The 18373-nt window shown below is 41.1% G+C and overlaps 2 protein-coding genes across 2 annotated transcripts; both read left to right on the top strand.

Annotated features, from left to right (window-relative positions):
* Positions 1–1082: 1082 nt before the first annotated feature.
* LOC311259808 (transmembrane protease serine 6) lies at positions 1083–9247 on the top strand. Its single transcript, XM_084357141.1, has 9 exons — positions 1083–1321; positions 4892–4984; positions 5807–5941; positions 6241–6406; positions 7305–7483; positions 7750–7845; positions 8344–8486; positions 8667–8822; positions 9167–9247. The coding sequence occupies exons 1-9, from the start codon at positions 1270–1272 to the stop codon at positions 9233–9235; spliced, it is 1089 nt and encodes a 362-aa protein (XP_084213267.1). The 5' UTR covers positions 1083–1269; the 3' UTR covers positions 9236–9247.
* A 1506-nt stretch (positions 9248–10753) lies between these two features.
* ethe1 (ETHE1 persulfide dioxygenase) lies at positions 10754–15475 on the top strand. Its single transcript, XM_084356588.1, has 7 exons — positions 10754–11294; positions 12318–12462; positions 12962–13110; positions 13350–13479; positions 13643–13732; positions 14150–14266; positions 14448–15475. Exons 1-7 carry the CDS (start codon positions 11085–11087, stop codon positions 14492–14494), a joined length of 888 nt encoding a protein of 295 aa, XP_084212714.1. The 5' UTR covers positions 10754–11084; the 3' UTR covers positions 14495–15475.
* The last annotated feature ends 2898 nt before the right edge of the window (positions 15476–18373 follow it).

Genomic DNA, 18373 nt, shown 5'->3' with positions numbered 1-18373 from the left:
ATGTGCAAATCAAGGATATATTGAAACTTAACGTTATGTTGCAACTTCACATTGTTTTAGGATCAATTTCAATTTTATCTTGTGGCAGCGTTGTCCTTATTCTCTGGTTGGGTTCAGGCACAGAAACCATTTGGTTAGGGTTAGGAAAATTATCATTTTTTAGCTTAAAATTCCTGTTTTGGTCTCCACAAACACAGATTCTTGTCTTGTTGAAAACACTTTTTTGCCACTAACATGGCTGGAAGTTTCCCGACTTGCCATCAAAATATCCGGCTTTTGTCAACAAAAACACTGTCTCGAGCTGCAGACACTGGCTTGTACGCCTTCTTGCCTGTAACTAACAAACATGTAACATGAACATGACATCAACTGTCAATAATATGTCCACATGTGAATATATCAGTGGTTTGCAGAAATGTTAACTGCCACCATTTTATATTGGTGACTGGGCTGAAACAAGCCAAGAGCCACAACATGCAAGACAACGTCAATTAAAAAAAACATAAAAATTCACACTGCTCTGATTCTAAGAGAAGAGATTCAAATAAATGAAATGGGATCTGCCTTGCCTGAAACCTAGACTCGTTCTATATCATGCGAGAATTTCGGGACTCAATATCTCAGAGTTACCCACAGAAGCTCATGTTTTATTGCTTTTTTTCTTCTGCAGGAATCACCTGAGGGAATCCAAGTCAGGAATCAATTTCCATGTCCTTCTCAGCTCAGCCATGCCTGAAATTCAGCAGATCTTATCCAGACCAACAAACGTATGCAGCTAATCAGAACCCACGAGCTATCATCCCAAAGGACATGAACCCTAACTTTCAACTGCACTTCATTACAGCTACTAGCAACTTTACAAGCATGGATTTGCAGGTCCAGACAGGGAGCACCAGCATTTCTGATGCACACCAGCCAGTGGTTGCATCAGTCTATCTCTCCCTTGAACACTGGTCATCAACATCTTTTCAAAGTCCAACCAGTCATGAAGTATTGAGCATATCGTCTCTGGTCCCTTCTACAATCCTCACACTCATGCCTCACTATAAACCTGCAGCCAATGGAAGCTTGGACCCAGAGCCTCCATCTTTTTTTGAAGTAACATCAGAGCCTCAACTTCCAGGAACTTCATCGTCACTCTCTGGTCCCTCAGAAGGCCAAAATCAAAAAGCTCTGACATCACCACTTCCTCGTAGTGATAATCTCCAGGAAGTTCAGCAGAGGAAAGCATCAGATGGAGGCCCACTGGAGGAGGGATCAGTAGGTCTCATGTTACTCAAAGATCTCCCTGAAGAAGAGCCAAGTACGGTAATAATTAAAGGTTGGTTCACTTTCTTATGACGAGGCACAGAAATTCCGGACACACCTTTCAACATACGTTTGTGCAGTTTTGGTCTGCTTATTTCCAATTCAGTGAAAGGAATCGTTTTGAAGGAACAGTACAGGAAATACGTTTATTTTAATAGTTAGATGAGAAGACTGATACCGCTCTCATGTCTGTCTGTACAATATGAAGCTGGATCCAGCAGCTGGTTAGCTTAGCTTAGCATAAAGACCTGGCAAAACAGCAAGCCTTGCTCTGTTCAAAAGGTAACTAATTCCGCGTACCAGCAGCTCTAAAGATCACTATTTCAAATATCATTTCATGTCTGTGTAATCTGACAATCACCTCCAAACAAAAAAAATGCATTAATCTACAAAGAAAGGTGTCCACATACATTTGGCCATATTACACAAGCAGACTTTTATCCGGTTGACATTTAACAGAAGACTCAGTGTCTTGTCACTGCTGGCATAAATGTCAATGTTGTTTGATACAACAGATGTTCCCTTCAGTGAGGACAAAGTAAGTTCTTATTATCCTAATTACATTTTCAGACGTTTCATCAGAACATTTGGCTGATTTCATATTCATAACATACGGCAGGCGTACAAGCTGCTAAATGTCAGAGAGAGTGCTGGCAGGGGTGGTCGCGGCAGATTTCCACTTGTTAGCACAATGCATTGTTCCACATGCTCTCACCAACAGCATGATTATTGAACTGTACCATTTAATCAAGTCGGAGAAAACTAGAGTGGCACTCAGTAGAGTGCATACCTCAATCCTCACATTGTTTGTATTTGTATAATTGTATATTAATGAAAAACGGATCGGTCCCTTTATCCGGAGCTGCACTAAAAGTTAATAGGGTTTATTCTGGGCCGAGACCCATCCTCCATCCAAGTTTTGTGAAGCTCCTTTAAGTAGTTTTTGTGTAATCCTCCTGACAAACCAACCAACAAACCAACCAACAAACAGATAGACAAGGGCGGCAGAGGTATTTAAGACATCAGTGCTTGAATCTATTGGGTCTGATTGGGACCAACTGAGTGCAGTTGAATAAAGCTTCTATTTCTAAATTGAATTATATCCATCTGTGCCTTTCATGATATACTGTCTGTATCAAGGGGTGTAAAAACACAAAGACACCGTTTAAAGCAACAGATCACCGATTACCGGTGTGGTGTTTTTGGCCAAGCTAGCAGCAATAGGCTCAATGGATAACAACATGTCAGTCCACCACTTTGGTCATGACTGAAATATCTCAACAACTTACAAGACAGACTGAGAGGAAAGTTTGTACAGATATTCATTGTCCCCAGATGATAAAGCCCTCTGACTTTGGTGATCCTCTGACACTTCCTCCAGCAACACCGTCAGGTAGACTTTTGGGATTTTGACTGAAATGCGTCAATATCTAATGGACGGATTGCCATGAAATGTGGTAGTGATATTCACGCTCCCCTCAGGATGAATCTAGTGCCGCCATCAGCTCAAAATCTTGATTTGTCCAAGTCTCTGGTTTCTGACCAAAAACCTGCAAAGTGATTGATATTCCCATCAACCTCAGCTGTGATGATTGGCAAATGCTTGTGCATTAAACTACTGAATTAAAAAAGTTAAGCGATGTGAGGTGACAGTGCTGCTGGTGTAACGAACATTAAACACACTCCCAGGTTCTTCCTCTGCACAGACAGGTCAGCACTTTCTTCTCTGCTGGCTGTTCAAGTGAAGAAATACAAGGTTTTAATCATTTATAGTCACAATAATAAACATGGAAGATTTCACCACCTACAGTACAAAACAGTGATTAGTTGCCTTGCCAGTTCTTCAAAGTATAAGAGACACTCCTTTCAAGACCCTACTGATAAAGTGTTCCCATGTACAAGCTTCATTCTGCACAGCAGGTGTCTTGCCAGCATTTTCCCTGAAAGATAAATCATTGCTACCCTCCCGGTTGCATCCATTGTGCATTGTTCTGGAAGTTCTGGAAATGTCTTGTTTTCTTGGAAAGCAGCCTTAATCCATCCCTTCCACAGGATAACAGAGCCATCCTTTCTTGTCAGCTCTTAGACAAGATGGATACAGTAACAGTTCTCAAAGTTTCTCCAAAACACAGAGTGCTGAAGCAGCAATAACACCATGTTTTGGGGGTAGTGCTGGTGTGCAATCTCTTTTATTGCTATTCGACCTCAAAGAGACCTCTGATACTATTGGTCACACCACCCCAGAGTGGATTGCATCACATCTAACAAAGAGGAAAAAATTGATTATCTACTGGTGAAAATGTTCAATTGTTCCCCAGAGGTCTATCCTGAGACCGGTGATATTAATTATCCCCCTCAGGGTGAAATTTTAATTGTGCTTTTTACCAACAGCATGTCAGCCATATTGACAATCTTAACCATCTAATTACAAGTAAAAACCCAGGCAGATTGTCAAGGTTTATGGATACACGGAGCAACATTTTCTCTTAGTTTTACTTCACCATTTAGTCAACCAGAGCACCGTGCAGCATGTTAAGCAGTTGCTCTCCTCTTTGTTTCGTCAAGCTAAGAAACTCTGCCCTAATCCGACCTGTTTATCTCTTCACGATTTGTAACGAAAATAATCAAATGCTTTCATTTCATCGCCTCCTGTTTGTTTTAGCCAATCCACTGTGTCTCAGCTTCAGGCACATAGTGGAGGATAAACCCAGCTTATCAGCTTATCCTCCATTTTCATTTAAGGAATCGCGTTTATCAGCCTTGTCTCGTCTGGTATGTATTGTTATAGCAAAACACAAATGTCACAGTATGTTGCATCGAGCTGATATAAGTTAAACAAGGAGAGAAGTCTTTTAGGCAAAGAGGCATAAATTATCTCGCAGAGTTCACGATTGACTCACCTTAACATTTACCGCAACATCTCGAGTCGGTCCCCCCGCCGCAGCTCAATGCTGCCGTGAGGCTTTTATCAAGAACTAGCAGGAGGTTCCACATTGCACCAGCACTCGTCCGCCTCAGGTGGCTGTCAGTCAAGCATAAAATTGATTTCAACATTTTTTTTACCTACAGGGCAGAGCATGCAGCTCATGCTTAACCTCATATTATGAATGTGTTCTGTCCTCAATTCGCTCGGGTCGTCTGAGCGGAGACGTCTGACGATCATGCTTTTAATAGTGTCGCCAGGTTTAACTGCAGGCTATGTAACCAGCTAACCGAGCCAACTGCAGAAACTCAAGTTAGTTAGTTTTTGTATCCAAAACAAAATAATAAAATCATCTGTGTTTACAAAGGAATAACAGCTCAGTTTAAAATATATTTTGCTCCCCTAAACTATATTTTTTGTTAATTAGCCTGGATGCTACAGCTCATGCTACAGTCACTGACATTTCTGAAGTTTTATCAGGTCGATCTGATTCAGTTTGTAGTTGTCAGTAGATACTAAGAATTTAGCACAAAGGGAATTTATGAACAGCTGGTGCAGCCCAGTGCTAAAGAAGATAATAAGCTCAAAAAGATGATAAAGTCAAGATGTGTTGAAGCTCCAGGCTTGTTATGGTTTAAAGATTTGGTTGTTTCTTTGTAGAGTCAGAGCCTCGAACCTGTTCATCTCGGGAGCTGTTACTGATCGTGTGCCTCCCTGTCATCATCAAACTGGTCATCACCTCTGCTCTCTTAGGTAAGCTGTTTGACTTGTACACAACGTCAGATGTGTAAAGTTACATTATTACACCAGGCGTACATCTCACCTCATCACATGGTTACCACTCCTATAACAAAAGGACAGCAGGTTGACATGTGTTTTTATTATACCACATCAGTCATTCTGAGCACGTTGATAGACTACAAGGCGATAGATGATGGGACACTGGCCAGACCTAATCTTCTGGGGGGTTTTCTGTGATTAGAAATATAATGAGGATGAAAATCTGGCTTAATTGGGTTTCGCAAGTTTAATATGCTGGTTATTATGTCCTCTCTGAAGCTTTCTTTTGAATTTTAATGAATTTAAGTTATATCAACATGAACATGGATCCTAAAATGTGTGTCCTTAAAGTTAGTTGTAGACAGAGAATCTGTGCATTGGGAGTTTTGGTCATTTCAATTTTCTGACAATTCTGTGATTCATTCTTTATTATTCAGGTAACTTAAAGGTGTAATATGCAAGAAATTTGGCCACCTGTCGCATTCATACTCAAAGCAAATAAGAAGCAGCGTATCACCAGAGTAACAGCTAACTGCCTCCAGTTGGACCTGCCGTTATAGCTAGTTAGCTCAGTTAGCTGTGCAGCTAGCAGTCTGGACCGGGCACTCAGGGACCAGATTTGTGTTGGTGTTGAGAGCTGGATGGGCTGAGGCTAGCTGGATAGCAGGCTAACCTTTTCTATTTCTTCACATTCTGTTGATGAGTTTAGCTCATTTTTGAATGCTTTAAACAAAATTCTTACATATTGCCCCTTTAACGTGTCATGTCCCTGCTTTTCTTCCCTCTTGGGATTAGTCAAGTTCCTGGGATTCCCCTCTGAGTCAGGTGAAGCACCTCCTCTCTGTGGTGTGAAGGGGAACTGCAGCGTCCAAACTCAGCTGCCTTTTCTGCCGAAGAATCCAATAAATCAGACAGGGAACATCACAGCAGGTGAAACATATTAAAATGATATATATAATGAACTGTAATAATACAGTTTTATCAAAGTTTTCTAGTAATTTTGACACATGATTATTATATATCCATCATCTGTCTGACAGTTATGGCTGGAAGCTAAATAGCCTCATCATGGAAGGAGCCTTAGTGGAATATTATCACAGTCATGTTAAACTGCTAATATACTCTGCTGATATAATCTAGGTAAAGGGTTATAATGGTCATTTAAAAAACTTATTGCATGGGTTTTCTGCCTTCTATCTTTTCGTTCTTTTACACCTTCTCACACTCAGACTGCCCGGTTCTGGTCAGTGACGGCCGGCGAATCGTCGGGGGGACGTTAGCTCCCAAGGACACGTGGAGGTGGCAGGTCAGCCTGCACTGGAGAGGGAGACACGTCTGTGGAGGCTCCATCATCTCCCCTCGCTGGGTCATCACTGCAGCTCACTGCTTTGTTGAGTAAGAGGTGGACTCATTATGCTTTCTTTAGTTTTTTTTCTCCCCTGTCCTTCCTGTTATATCGGTTCTTGTGCATGTGAAAGGTCTTGAATGCTAAAAAAGACCAAAGTCTGCATCAACGGAAGCTCCTCTCTCCTGCAGAAAACCTCATCAGTAGTCCCGCCTTTAATCCTGTGACTTCTTGACTTCACCAAGTCACACATTGACATAATTTATGACTATGTTCATGGTAGAAGTGACAACTGGAGGCTGAAAACTCCACAGAGCCGACCAGAGACACTGTGAGCAGTGCTGGTTCAGTCGTGTGTGAGCTGACTTTTCTGGCACGGGGCTATCTAGTTAGCATGCCAACTTCAGCAGATATCTCAACACTGTACATAGAAGTCTTTGACATAATGTCAGTACTGTTATTCATTCACATCCTGTTGATGATTTTACTTAATTTATGAATGTTTCAGAATAAAATATGACATAATGCCCCTTTAAGTAAGACATTTAAGGAATATCTGTGTCATTTTCTCCATGTTAAGAACTAACACTGTTGAAACGCTCAGTTTTTCACATCTCTTTACCTGAGGAAGATCCACTTTAGGTTGGAAACAACGTACTTTTTCCAGTGTGATAAAATCAGACTTTTAAAGTGTAGACAGCTGTCACCAGCTGGACAAGTAAAACCACAAACAGTATACAAGAGTTGATGTTGGTGGATCAAAGTGTCCCGCTGCAATTCCCAACTGACACTCAGCAGTATGCAGATCAAGACCAGGCATCATCAAAGTAAAAACAGCGTCAGCATAGTCGACAACAAGGATAAAGCCAGGCATTGATCAGTGCAGACTGGGGCTTCCTAACTTGAACTCACGCCTCAAACTTCTGTGTCACGCTGCTGTTTCTGCAGGAACAACATGCTCGAGGCGGCTGACTGGCTGGTGGTGGTGGACACCGTCAGCATCGCAGACATCTCTCTGGCCAAACGTTACAGAGCACTGCAGGTCCTTTACCACCCTCGCTTCGACAGACACAGCAACGACTATGACATGGGCCTGCTGCGCACCATCACTGACATGGACATGACAGGTAAGAGGAGGTGGCTCCATCTATTGGCAAAAAGCAGGAAGTCTACAGGTATCAGACACTTAAATATTGTGCTTTTAAAGACCTTTTAAGATAATTTCACAAACTTTAAGAATGTTTTTTGGACAAATCATCTTTTCTAATTCCAGCATTACAGGTGAGACACACACAGGTCACATAACCCTCATATGTGTGATAACCTTTATGTCTTTATTGCTTTTCAGATAAATGTTAGATGTCTCAATCTGATTACTGCGTTCTGTTTGTAGGTGGGGTGCGACCGGTCTGTTTACCCAGTCTGAGCGAGTCTTTTCCTCCTGGAGCGGCCTGTTGGATCACAGGCTGGGGATATATTCATGAAGGAGGTGTGTTACACTGACATAAACCCTCTGAACCCTCTGATTTTTTTTTTGTTTTTGTTTTTCTAGCTGGCAGCACTTTGTTTGGTCCCCTTTTCAGTAAATGTTTTACTCCTATTTTCAACCTTTGAGCCTTCATTACTTCTTGTCTTTACAACATGAAAACATTAGGAGCAAAGAGTCGACTAAAATTTAAACCAGTGAAGGAAAAATATTTTTTCAGGTACAAGACTACTTGAGAAAAACAAAATTTAAATGATGACACAAGGTGGAAAGCAGCTTTCAGCTTGTAATTTGCTCCTTTGGGCCTCCCTGGCAGCTACAAGGCCTGAAGCAGCTGCTTAGTTTGTGAAATCACTGTAAGGCGTGTTAGCTGCAGCCTGTGTGAGTAATGTAAGACAAATTAGAAAGGCATTTTCTTATCCTCCCTTTGATTCAAACACTTACATCACACTTACTGCCTTGTCTTTCTTTGTTCCCTCTCTTTTTTCTCTTGTCTGTCAGGCTTTGTGTCAAATAAACTCAGGCAGGCTCAGGTCAAGGTCATAGCTCAATCCGTCTGCGCCGACTCCAGCGTCTACGGCATGTACATAACTCCACGAATGATTTGTGCCGGCACCATGGACGGAGGAGTGGACTCTTGCCAGGTAAACACCCAGTGATATAAAATCTGAGTATAAACCTCCCTGATACGGTTTATGAAGAACATTTCTTAAGTTTATAGAAGATAACCCAGGTCAAAGTTGCATCCGTTTAACTTTTATGTGCAAACATTGTTCAAAAACGTGCTCTGTAATGTTTCCTCAATGGTTTGGTCCTGTTTGAAGGGAGACAGTGGTGGACCCCTGGTGTGTGAGACAGCTAGTGGGGATTGGAGGCTGGCAGGGGTGGTGAGCTGGGGAGAGGGCTGCGGGCGGCGCAATAAGCCAGGCGTCTACAGCAGAGTAACCCAACTGATCCACTGGGTTGAAAGATATGTACAGGTACTGTATAAAGTGATGTCCAGTGTATGAATGTGTCATGGTGACATTTATGGTGACCACTTACTGTAACTCTTGGGGTTGTCAAACTAAAAAAACTAAATTTCTTCTTTTTAAATGAGAAAGCACCATCTTTAGTTCAATATGGCATCCTGGATGAGTGTATTGAATGGCATAATTATACATACAGAGGGCCTACTATAGCTTCTTACATATTGTTGGATTCTTTGTTGGGTGCAGGCATCCTAACCATATAATGCATTTACATTGAATACCCTGCCTTCGAGGAAATATGCATTAAACTATATTTATGTTGATGCTAGCATTTTCATTTTTTTTTGTTGTAGCACAAATCGGAGAAACCTGAAGAGACCACGACAGCCATGACCAACACCTCAGGAAAACCTGACACTTAAACAATAAAGAAGAAAATCATCTGTATCTGCTTGTTTGTGTTGTTTGTTGTCAAATTAAAAAAGCAAAAATCATGATAATATTCTGGTCATATGCTTATAAAGTGTCCCTTAACCCTAACCCTATATTTAAATTTGGTGCCTCAGTGGTTAAGTGAGGCTCACACATCAGCCAATTGGTCTGTCTCACTATCAGTCAATTACTGATAGTCTTGGTTCTTATCAATTAAATTAACTATCACATTTTTTGGCATGTTTTTATACCAATACAAGCAACATTTGAGCATTTGTGTGCTGTGTTATTCATTCGATATGATTCTGTCATATTTGACACCTTTGCAATTTTCATAAGATGCATTTAGTAGCAATTATTTCAACCTAAATTCAACTCAACATGTATATATTGTATAATTACCCGTGTCTTTTTGTTTGCAATCTGCAAAGTAACTAATAACTAAAGTTAACAAATAAATGTAGTGAGTAAAAAGTACAATATTTGTCCCAAAAATGTAGTCGAGTGACGTAAAAAGTAACGTAGCAAAACATGTAAATAGTCAAGTAAAACACAAGTACCTCAACATTGTACTTAAGTTCACTACTACTTTCTAAATAACTGATCTTGACTGCAACTATTTACTTCAAATAAATCTTCATTTTCAAATATTCCTGGTTATTTTAAAAAAGAAAATGCACAATCTGTCCATAGTCAAAGCCAATAACAGACTTTGTGAGGCACATAACTTTAGATTGTCGCATCTATGTCAAGTGTTTATCAACACAAAAACAATACTAGTCTGGACATGGTTATCAGTTTCAGTTATCAACTCTGGGCTGACTTAGACATAGCCCATTTTAACACAATATCTTTAATTTTTTTCAAGTATGACTTTGGGTACTTTTTACAACACTGCTAATACTGTATGTCGTGTTTATGACACAACATAACAAACAAACAGACAAAACTAATCTGAACATGCTTATCAATTTGAGTCATCAGCTCTCAAATGGTATTGTCACAAAACCCAGTAAAGGTAAGACAGTAATATGATCCTGTGTGATGAGAAAAGCACAGTAAAAAGAGCAGCACCTTTTGTACGGTGTTGTAACCAGCTTTATTTTGGGTGGTGCGAGAACAGTCACGTAGGCCACCGCTGCACCCGACACCTACTATTGTGTGCGTGGCGTGGGTGGTGCTCATGCACTACAACAGACAGCCTTAACTTAACATTTTAACATTTACGATAATAATGAGGCAATAACACAAACTCAGAAATGTTTCTTTCCCCCCCTTAACTGAATAAACAAGCTGTTCTCAGAGGAAAGTAAGGTTTGAAGCCAGAAAGGTGGCAGGGTCCGCCACATATAAAGTAAAACAGTATGAAATTGTGCTGTCCTTTAAAGTTAGTTTGTTTATTCAGTTGTGAAAACACATAAAGTTTGTTTATTCATTAAGACCTTTCAAAAAGACTTCTTCCACAGAACTACATAATGCTCCTTTAACTGCTGTGACCTGGCTGCAGTGGACCAACACGGGGCTAACCTACTTTCTGTTGCTCAATAACAAACACAGGTTATGGCAGCAGTTACAGCTGCTGTAAACGCTGTAACACCACTATATTATCTCTGGGTTCATCCGAGGTGACACCTGAGCCTCCACACGACTCTGAACTCAGGGTTTCCTCTCAAGGACTCTGACTTTATCTTCAATAATCTTGAGGGAAAACGCGGATACGTGACAGACACGAAGCCGCAGCCCCTCCTGTGGCTACACAACAGCTGTTGGTCGTCAACACATTTTCCCTGTTTGGATAACACGCTGATAGTGCAGTCGGGAAACCGCCAGCGGACGACAATGTGCTCGGTAATCAGCAGAGTTGGACCGGTTCATCGGGCTCTGGCTGGCACGCTTCGCCTCAGAGCGAGCACCGAGGGTTCGAGGTACGCAGCATCCGAGAGCAGGCGCTTCTGTCCCGGCTGGAGTTCTCGCGTTGACCCGCTGCGAGCTCCCAGCAGATCGTACTGCTCCAGAATGGCGCTGACCGAAGGACTTTTCTTCAGACAGGTAGGTTCATATTAAAGTGTTGTTTTGCTTTTCTTTAGTTCACTCTCAGGTCTGACACATGAATAAAAAGCAGCTGTGTTTGTATATTTTATGCTTAGCTTTTGCTAACGGTAGTAGGAAGTAAGCTAACCGGATTAGCCGTTAGCTTAATTCTCTTGCTGTTGAATTGCATTCAAAGTTGCAGTTTGTTTAAATTGTGTCAAACTAAGTTATTGGATTCATCGTTGTGGATTGTGATAGTGACATTTACAGCCTAACACACCCCTCACACACCCTCTGAGAGCCTGATAACAGTGTGTACAGTAACGTTCATGTCAGGGCAGAAACATGAGGACACTACTGAGCAGAAAGGTGTTTCTACAGAGAAAGGTTAGCCTCAAGGGAGCACAGTGAAGTTTGGAGAAACTTTTATTTATAATATTAATGAGGTAATAATACACACACATTATATTTATCTTTTCCATAACTGAATAAACAAGCTGTTCTCAGAGGAAAATAAGGTCCCCAGAAAAGGTGGCAGGGTCCGCCACATATAAACAAAGTGTGTCGCCCTTTAAGGTCAGTTTGTTAATTCAGTTTATTCAGTAATGAAAACAAAGAGTTTGTTTATTGAGCTTGTTTAGGCATAAAAAAATCAGTTAATGAAGACCTCACTCTTCTGATTAAAATTTCAAGTTTTCAAATTGATTTTCAGATTTTATTGCTTGTTTTTTATGCCTTGAATGGTCTGTCTCCTACATATCCTTCTTTAACCTCACTTTTAATTTAATTTGTTGTAATTTCTTTATTTTATCTTGTTTATTTCTAAATCTTGTTTGGTATCATCACATGTTTTCACTGTAATGCACTTTGTAACTTTGTGCCATATAAAAAAAAAAAAGATTATTATTTTGCATCTACAAGTAGCTCCAGATAGTAATCTCTCACAGTGTCAGAGGAGGACAGGGCGGACGTGCATCATTACCATCCTTTGTATTTTATCGCTGAGTCACTCCTGTACCCTCACCTGTTTTCTCTGTTCAGCTGTTTGAGTCGGAGAGCAGCACTTACACCTATCTGCTGGCAGACACAGAAACCAAAGACGCGGTCCTCATCGATCCTGTACTGGAGACCATTGACAGGGACCTGAAGCTCATACACGAACTGGGGCTCAATCTCAAAGTGGCAGGTATCTAACTGTGTGACTGGGCTATGAATTCAGACAACTTTTAAATATCAGTGTCCCGTCTTTGCCATCATCCAATACAACCCTGCCATTTGTTGATTTACGCACATTTTCACTGCAAAACTTCTCAGATTCTATCGCTAGTTCTGCAAAAATACGGGTAATTGAAGCCTTGACCTCCATTAGGCCAGGCTCACAGACCAGTTACTCCTGACAAAAGACTCTTTGGGCAGGACAATATTTTGGAATCAACATCACAATATTCATAAGATTATTTTCCCAGTCTCACTACATATATATTGAAACTTGTATGCAAGAGTACTATTACGTCCCCTGGGAGGTCTGGGGACTGTGGGGAGTAACACCATTACTTCGGCAGACAGAATTTAGTAAAACTATAGCATAACATATATATTATAAAACTAATCCACCACTTTTCTATGGTAATTCTGAATTAATGCCAAACCCTATGGTGATCCATACTGTTTTCTTTTTGTGATAGTGAACACCCACTGCCATGCAGACCACATCACAAGCACAGGGCTGATGAAGAAAAGACTGGTTGGACTGAAGAGCGCAATCTCCAAATTCAGCGGTGCCTCTGCAGATATCCACCTGACAGAGGGAGACAAGATCTCCTTTGGAAAACATGTACGAGTATTACTTGTTTCACTGCATAAAATCAATCTGTACAACCCTCATTTACAGAGATTGGTTGTGGTTAGATGTATCAAAATGTAGTCTTTTCTTTTCAGCATCTTGTATCTTGATTTGACTCTCTTTCAGCTTTATATGGACACATGCCCATGCATACATCTGTATCATCTGTTGCTTGGTCCAAACTGCTCATTAAAGTAATTGAGCTGACCTTTGTCTCTTCTTTGCTCTAGTATCTGACAGTGAGAGAGACACCGGGACACACTGATGGGTGTGTGGCGCTGGTGTCGGGGGATCAGAGCATGGTTTTCACTGGGGACGCTCTGCTCATCAGAGGCTGTGGCAGGACGGACTTCCAGCAGGGTAGAAATACACTTTTATTTTAATAATCTTAATTCATTCCCTCATCACAGCCCAAGAGAAAGCATTTATTTTTGTACTACTGCTAGAGGAACACAAGAGGGCAGTATTGCATCTGTTTTCTTTTGGATCGTCTTATCAGCAAGATGTTCTCTCTCTTATTCAGGCTGCGCTAAGACGCTCTACAACTCAGTCCATCAGAAGATCTTCACTCTGCCTGAACAGTGCCTCGTCTACCCAGCACATGACTACTTAGGTTGGCTGAAAACTCACACTTAAATGTTATGTCACATGTAATTGTTATACACATAGTCAGATTTTATGCACAAGCATAGTGTTGTAAAGAAGCCAAAACTGATGTGTCGTGTAATAACAGATTACCTTTAATATTTTTTTTTGATACTTAAAGTGAAATCATGTCAGAAAAATGCCTTTTCATTCATAATGATTTCAAAGCGGACACCATCTGAACGCTGATGTATCCGTGTACATGTGTCACAAAGTGTTTACACTGCGTCTCTTGTTTGCACATCTGCCAGCACCATGTGATTTCGCCGCAATGACTGAATATTATATTTCATTTGATTGATCTGTGAGGTTCAGCATCTGGTGATCGTTACGACCACAGTAACCATAGATTATATATTTGGCTGTGTGTGTCTTTGTGCATCAGGTCAGACGGTGTCTACTGTCGGTGAGGAGCGCAAGTTCAACCCGCGGTTGACTAAGAGCCTGGAGGAGTTTGTGAAAATCATGAACAACCTCAATCTCCCCAAGCCCAAGAAAATAGGTATCAAAAACCCTTTTCTAATCCCCCCACATGCTCTGTTGTTAGTATACATAAGTATAATTCCTTGGCCAGAAATTTACATTGTCAAGGTTTTATCACTCACACTTGGATCATTTAAATATCTGACCTGTGACCATACTTCCATGTCTGAGAACAGTTTGTTTCTCTTCTTCCTTTGCAGATATTTCAGTGCCTGCAAATCTGGTTTGTGGAGTTCACCAAGTCTGAATGTCCAACAAAAGGGAGGATTTTAATCAAGTCAACCACATCACAGCAAAATGATTAACATTTAGATGTTTTTATCTGAGCAGGATTAACCAAAAACTGATTCCCATTATGTGCTTTATTATGTGCATTAGGGTTGGGCAATGTCCACCGAATTGTCACTGCTGTTTCCCACTGTCTCCCATCATCAGCGAAGGGTGGCTGATCAAGTGTCTGACATACATCCCTTTGAAACAAACTTAGCTGGCTAGCTATACTGAGGACGCTAAGCTAAGAAAACGCAAATAACGGCATGACTGAATCTGAATCAGAAATACTTTAATTATCCCTGTGGGGTTGTTCCTTTTAGAATAGAATAGAGTTAATATATAATATCACTGAAGCTATAAACAAGATTTGAATAGTGAAAGATTAAACAACAAAGAGCAAGTAAGTTTGTTTTTGAGTAAGTTTTTTTTTTTTAACTGTAAAATGTAATGTAAAAGTACATTAAAGCAATAATATGTGAAAATTTTGGGTATGTATATACACACATTTTCAAAATAGACATACTCAGAAATAGAGCTGTAAAGATATGTGCCTTCAGAAGCAAACCTAACAGGCTGCATGCACTTTGACTGAGACTGAAAAAAAACCCATTAACAGTGCCCAGCAGAAGAAAAAAAAAAAACCTGCTGCCACCAAGCAAAAAATAGTAAACACGACATGTAGATGCTACTTTAGTGTCACAAACAGCAACAACTCCTGCCTTATGGCAACTGTGAGGGGACACACTACTTGTTTGCCCTATCGATGGGCCCAACCCTAATGTGTATTTCTGTGAATGTGTAGATTGTATAGCTACTGTCAGTTGCAGTTATCGAGGTCCTGGTGATCATGCTTGAAATAGAAATGCAATCAGTTCTATTCTATGATTAGAAATGACTGCTTCAGATCTGTACATGTATTTTTGTATTAATTAAATTTAAATGTGACTGTTCTTTATCCGGCTGTGTTTTTATGGATCGGGGAGGACTTTTACGAGGAGAGCTCCGATAGGAATGTTCCATTCAAGGTTTGGTTTAGTATTCATGAATGCTTAACTGGGACAATTGAGTCCTTCCACATGGCCTTTTCCAGTGATCCGGGCTCCTTTAGCCGAGGCCTCAGGCGCACACTCTCTCACTCGGACACACACCACTCGCAGTGTTGCCAGCCATGGCCTTTTTGCATAGCAGGAAGAAAACTACGCTATTTGCATTTACAATCTGAGGGCCAAGTTTCCATTGACAAGATGTTATTAAGCATGTGTTTTTGCTTTCAACACTCATCTGTTCCTCTAGATGTCTAATAGACAAGTGTCTATAGAAATGTGTGTCATTATCTCAGTAAGGTATGACGAAGAGCTTCCATGCCAAGTATCAACACAGTGAAGTCCTCTGGATTTCCAGATGTTCGGTATATGCTGCTCACCAGCCAGTAAGACAGGTTTGTTTGGGAGTGTCGGCCACTGACTCAGCCACATGCGTCTGCCAGAGAAATTTGCACATGTGATTGTATGCTGTGTGAAAAGTGGGACTGATTGTGAGCTTTATGAGTATCAGAATGTTCCTACTGAGCTGTTTTCAAGCAGAGTTCCTCCTGATTTTTACTCTTTCAGGATTTAAAGCTTTATTCGTCTTCACCATATGATAATATAATTTCCTATTTGGTTTTTGAGGAAGCTTTAAAAAGTCTTGGAAAATAACATCTAACGACATAAGGGTTATCACAGCCTGGGTTTGAAGGCTACAAGTTATTAACAGAAAGTGTGAGTGTTCAAAACGGGTGTTTTAAAGGCGTGGGGGTTGACCAGCCGGGGAGGGTCAAGTCCTGCATAGCCAGACTTATCTTCACAGCGCTGTGTCAGCGCTGGAGAAATGTCTGGCGGCACCAGTTCTCATGCTGGTACAGGGGGAAAAAAACTCTGACTTGTTTGTATTTCTTTGAACCAATAACAGCCTTCTTGAGTGGTGCTAAACCTAGGATAGAGCCATGGTGACACTGCAGAGTAGTGTCAGGGGGATCTTGTTTGCACGTACTGTTACCTGCTAGCTAGACAAGCTAACTGCTCTGCTCTGCTGACAAGAGATTTGATTTTCATTACTTGAAATGTAAGTTTCAACATTTGCGATCTTGACCCCCTTACAAGCTCTGCCTCCGCTGCATAGGTTTTGACCATTCTGCCTTATTCTGCAGACTCATGAATTGAATATTTTAGAAAACATCACGCATTTCAGGTGTTTTTGTAGTAATGGTTTCGGAGGATCCAACATCATAGCAATGAACTTGTGGACCCTCTTTACTCACAAATGGGGATGCATCGATCTGATTCGTCGGATCGCACTGACAGGACCTTATAAAGCAGATCCGGTATCGACCATGATGTGACCAATCCACAGTAAATACAGTTATTATGACCAATTAAATCAGCGTTTGCTTGGTCTATTATGTTCTAGAGCAACAATCCATGACCTCATGTCATCTTATACCAAATTGGTTCTTCTGAGTTTCACACATTGAGGTATGCAGGTTTAAAATTTAGGGAAAACAGGCCAATAATTTCCTGATACACAGTATTTGGATCTGCTGCCTTAAATTCAATCCATTTCCTTTCCGCTGCACTTTTTATTTGGCTCATGACATAAATATCTTTGATGTTTTGGGAGTGAAACGCCTGCAAGATGCACGGCAACTTTTGTAACAAAGAAGATTTGTTAAAGAACAGAAAGAAGTGTAGAATAGAGAAAAGGGTGGGTGAAACCTGCTGGCTGGTCATATGCAAGTTAATACTGTCAGTACACACACGCACACACACACCATCTACCAGCTGTCTCCGTCAGCACTTGAGACAAACAACATCGTTGGAACGCCTCTGCCTCACCTTGTGTCCTCACTGACAGACACCTGCATTGTTTTTTAATTCAAAACAGGAGGTGCGTCAAGCTAAAAGATATGTGGCTTCAGGGGCACTGTCGTTTGTAAAAATGGACTTATTCTCTCTAACCTGTTTTCTCTGCTGCACGGAAGCGAAGGTGCCAGCTGTCCTTTCACCCAGTCTGTGTCACCCATCTGCCAGCCCTCTTTCAGTCTCTCCCTCACCCCACTCTCTCTGTGCCACCGTGAACCGACTGCCCATTCTCTCTCACACCGGCCACATGTCACTGGAAAGAATCTATTACACTATCAGCTCTTTCAGAAAGAGCTGTAAAGAGGCCAGTCGGGGCGATAAAGCCCTCAGAGTGAAGAGCAGCTTTACACAGCAGAGCCTAAAGAAAACCCTCCTATATGGACTTTAAGTGTATCTGTTGTACTTAGTGTTGAGTTCAGAGTGGTCTTATACTTGTTTTGTTGTTTAAATCTTAAAATGTCAGTAAGTTTGGAGTTATTGGTATTCTTAAATCTCATTGTTTCACTAACATTTCCTTCACATGGCTGTGGTACCTTACAGCGACTGTCTAATACTTTACGGTATTTAAATCTCCACTGGGATCAAAACAAGGCCGCTATAGGCACCTGCTCTTTGTTGGTGTCACTGAACAGGAAGTCTTCCTTATATGTGTACATAGTCAACACGGCCGTGGGATTTCTAATAGTGGTAAGTCACACTGCTGCGATGGTTATGGACTATCAGATAGTATATTTCATGACATTACCACGTTAAAGGGTTGTGTTGTGCTGGAAGCCGGTCGTTTGCTCACGTTAGCAGACCCCGTCTAAACAAATGTTTGCTACTGTTAATCTCTGTAAACTGAGGCACTCGAGAACGTGCGTGAAGTCACGTCCTTCGTGGTAAATCCGACCCAGGTCCGTCACAAACACATCCACAGTCCAGCAGCATTAAACAACTTAAACAAAGGCTTG

This window comes from Pagrus pagrus (assembly GCF_965226575.1).
Source record: "Pagrus pagrus genome assembly, chromosome: 7".
Taxonomy (NCBI): Eukaryota; Metazoa; Chordata; class Actinopteri; order Spariformes; family Sparidae; genus Pagrus; species Pagrus pagrus.
The sequence above is the reverse complement of the archived record's forward strand: the minus strand, read 5'-3'. Positions and strand labels throughout refer to the sequence as shown.

Bases quoted from the DNA above. Each gene is read 5' to 3' on its own strand.
- LOC311259808 (XM_084357141.1), top strand. From the start codon at position 1,270: ATGTTACTCAAAGATCTCCCTGAAGAAGAGCCAAGTACGGTAATAATT. The intron at 1,322-4,891 runs GTTGGTTCACTT...GTTTCTTTGTAG, and splicing joins AAGTACGGTAATAATTAAAG to AGTCAGAGCCTCGAACCTGT. The intron at 5,942-6,240 runs GTGAAACATATT...TCTCACACTCAG, and splicing joins GACAGGGAACATCACAGCAG to ACTGCCCGGTTCTGGTCAGT.
- ethe1 (XM_084356588.1), top strand. From the start codon at position 11,085: ATGTGCTCGGTAATCAGCAGAGTTGGACCGGTTCATCGGGCTCTGGCT. The intron at 12,463-12,961 runs GTATCTAACTGT...TTTTTGTGATAG, and splicing joins GCTCAATCTCAAAGTGGCAG to TGAACACCCACTGCCATGCA. The intron at 13,733-14,149 runs GTTGGCTGAAAA...TTTGTGCATCAG, and splicing joins CCCAGCACATGACTACTTAG to GTCAGACGGTGTCTACTGTC.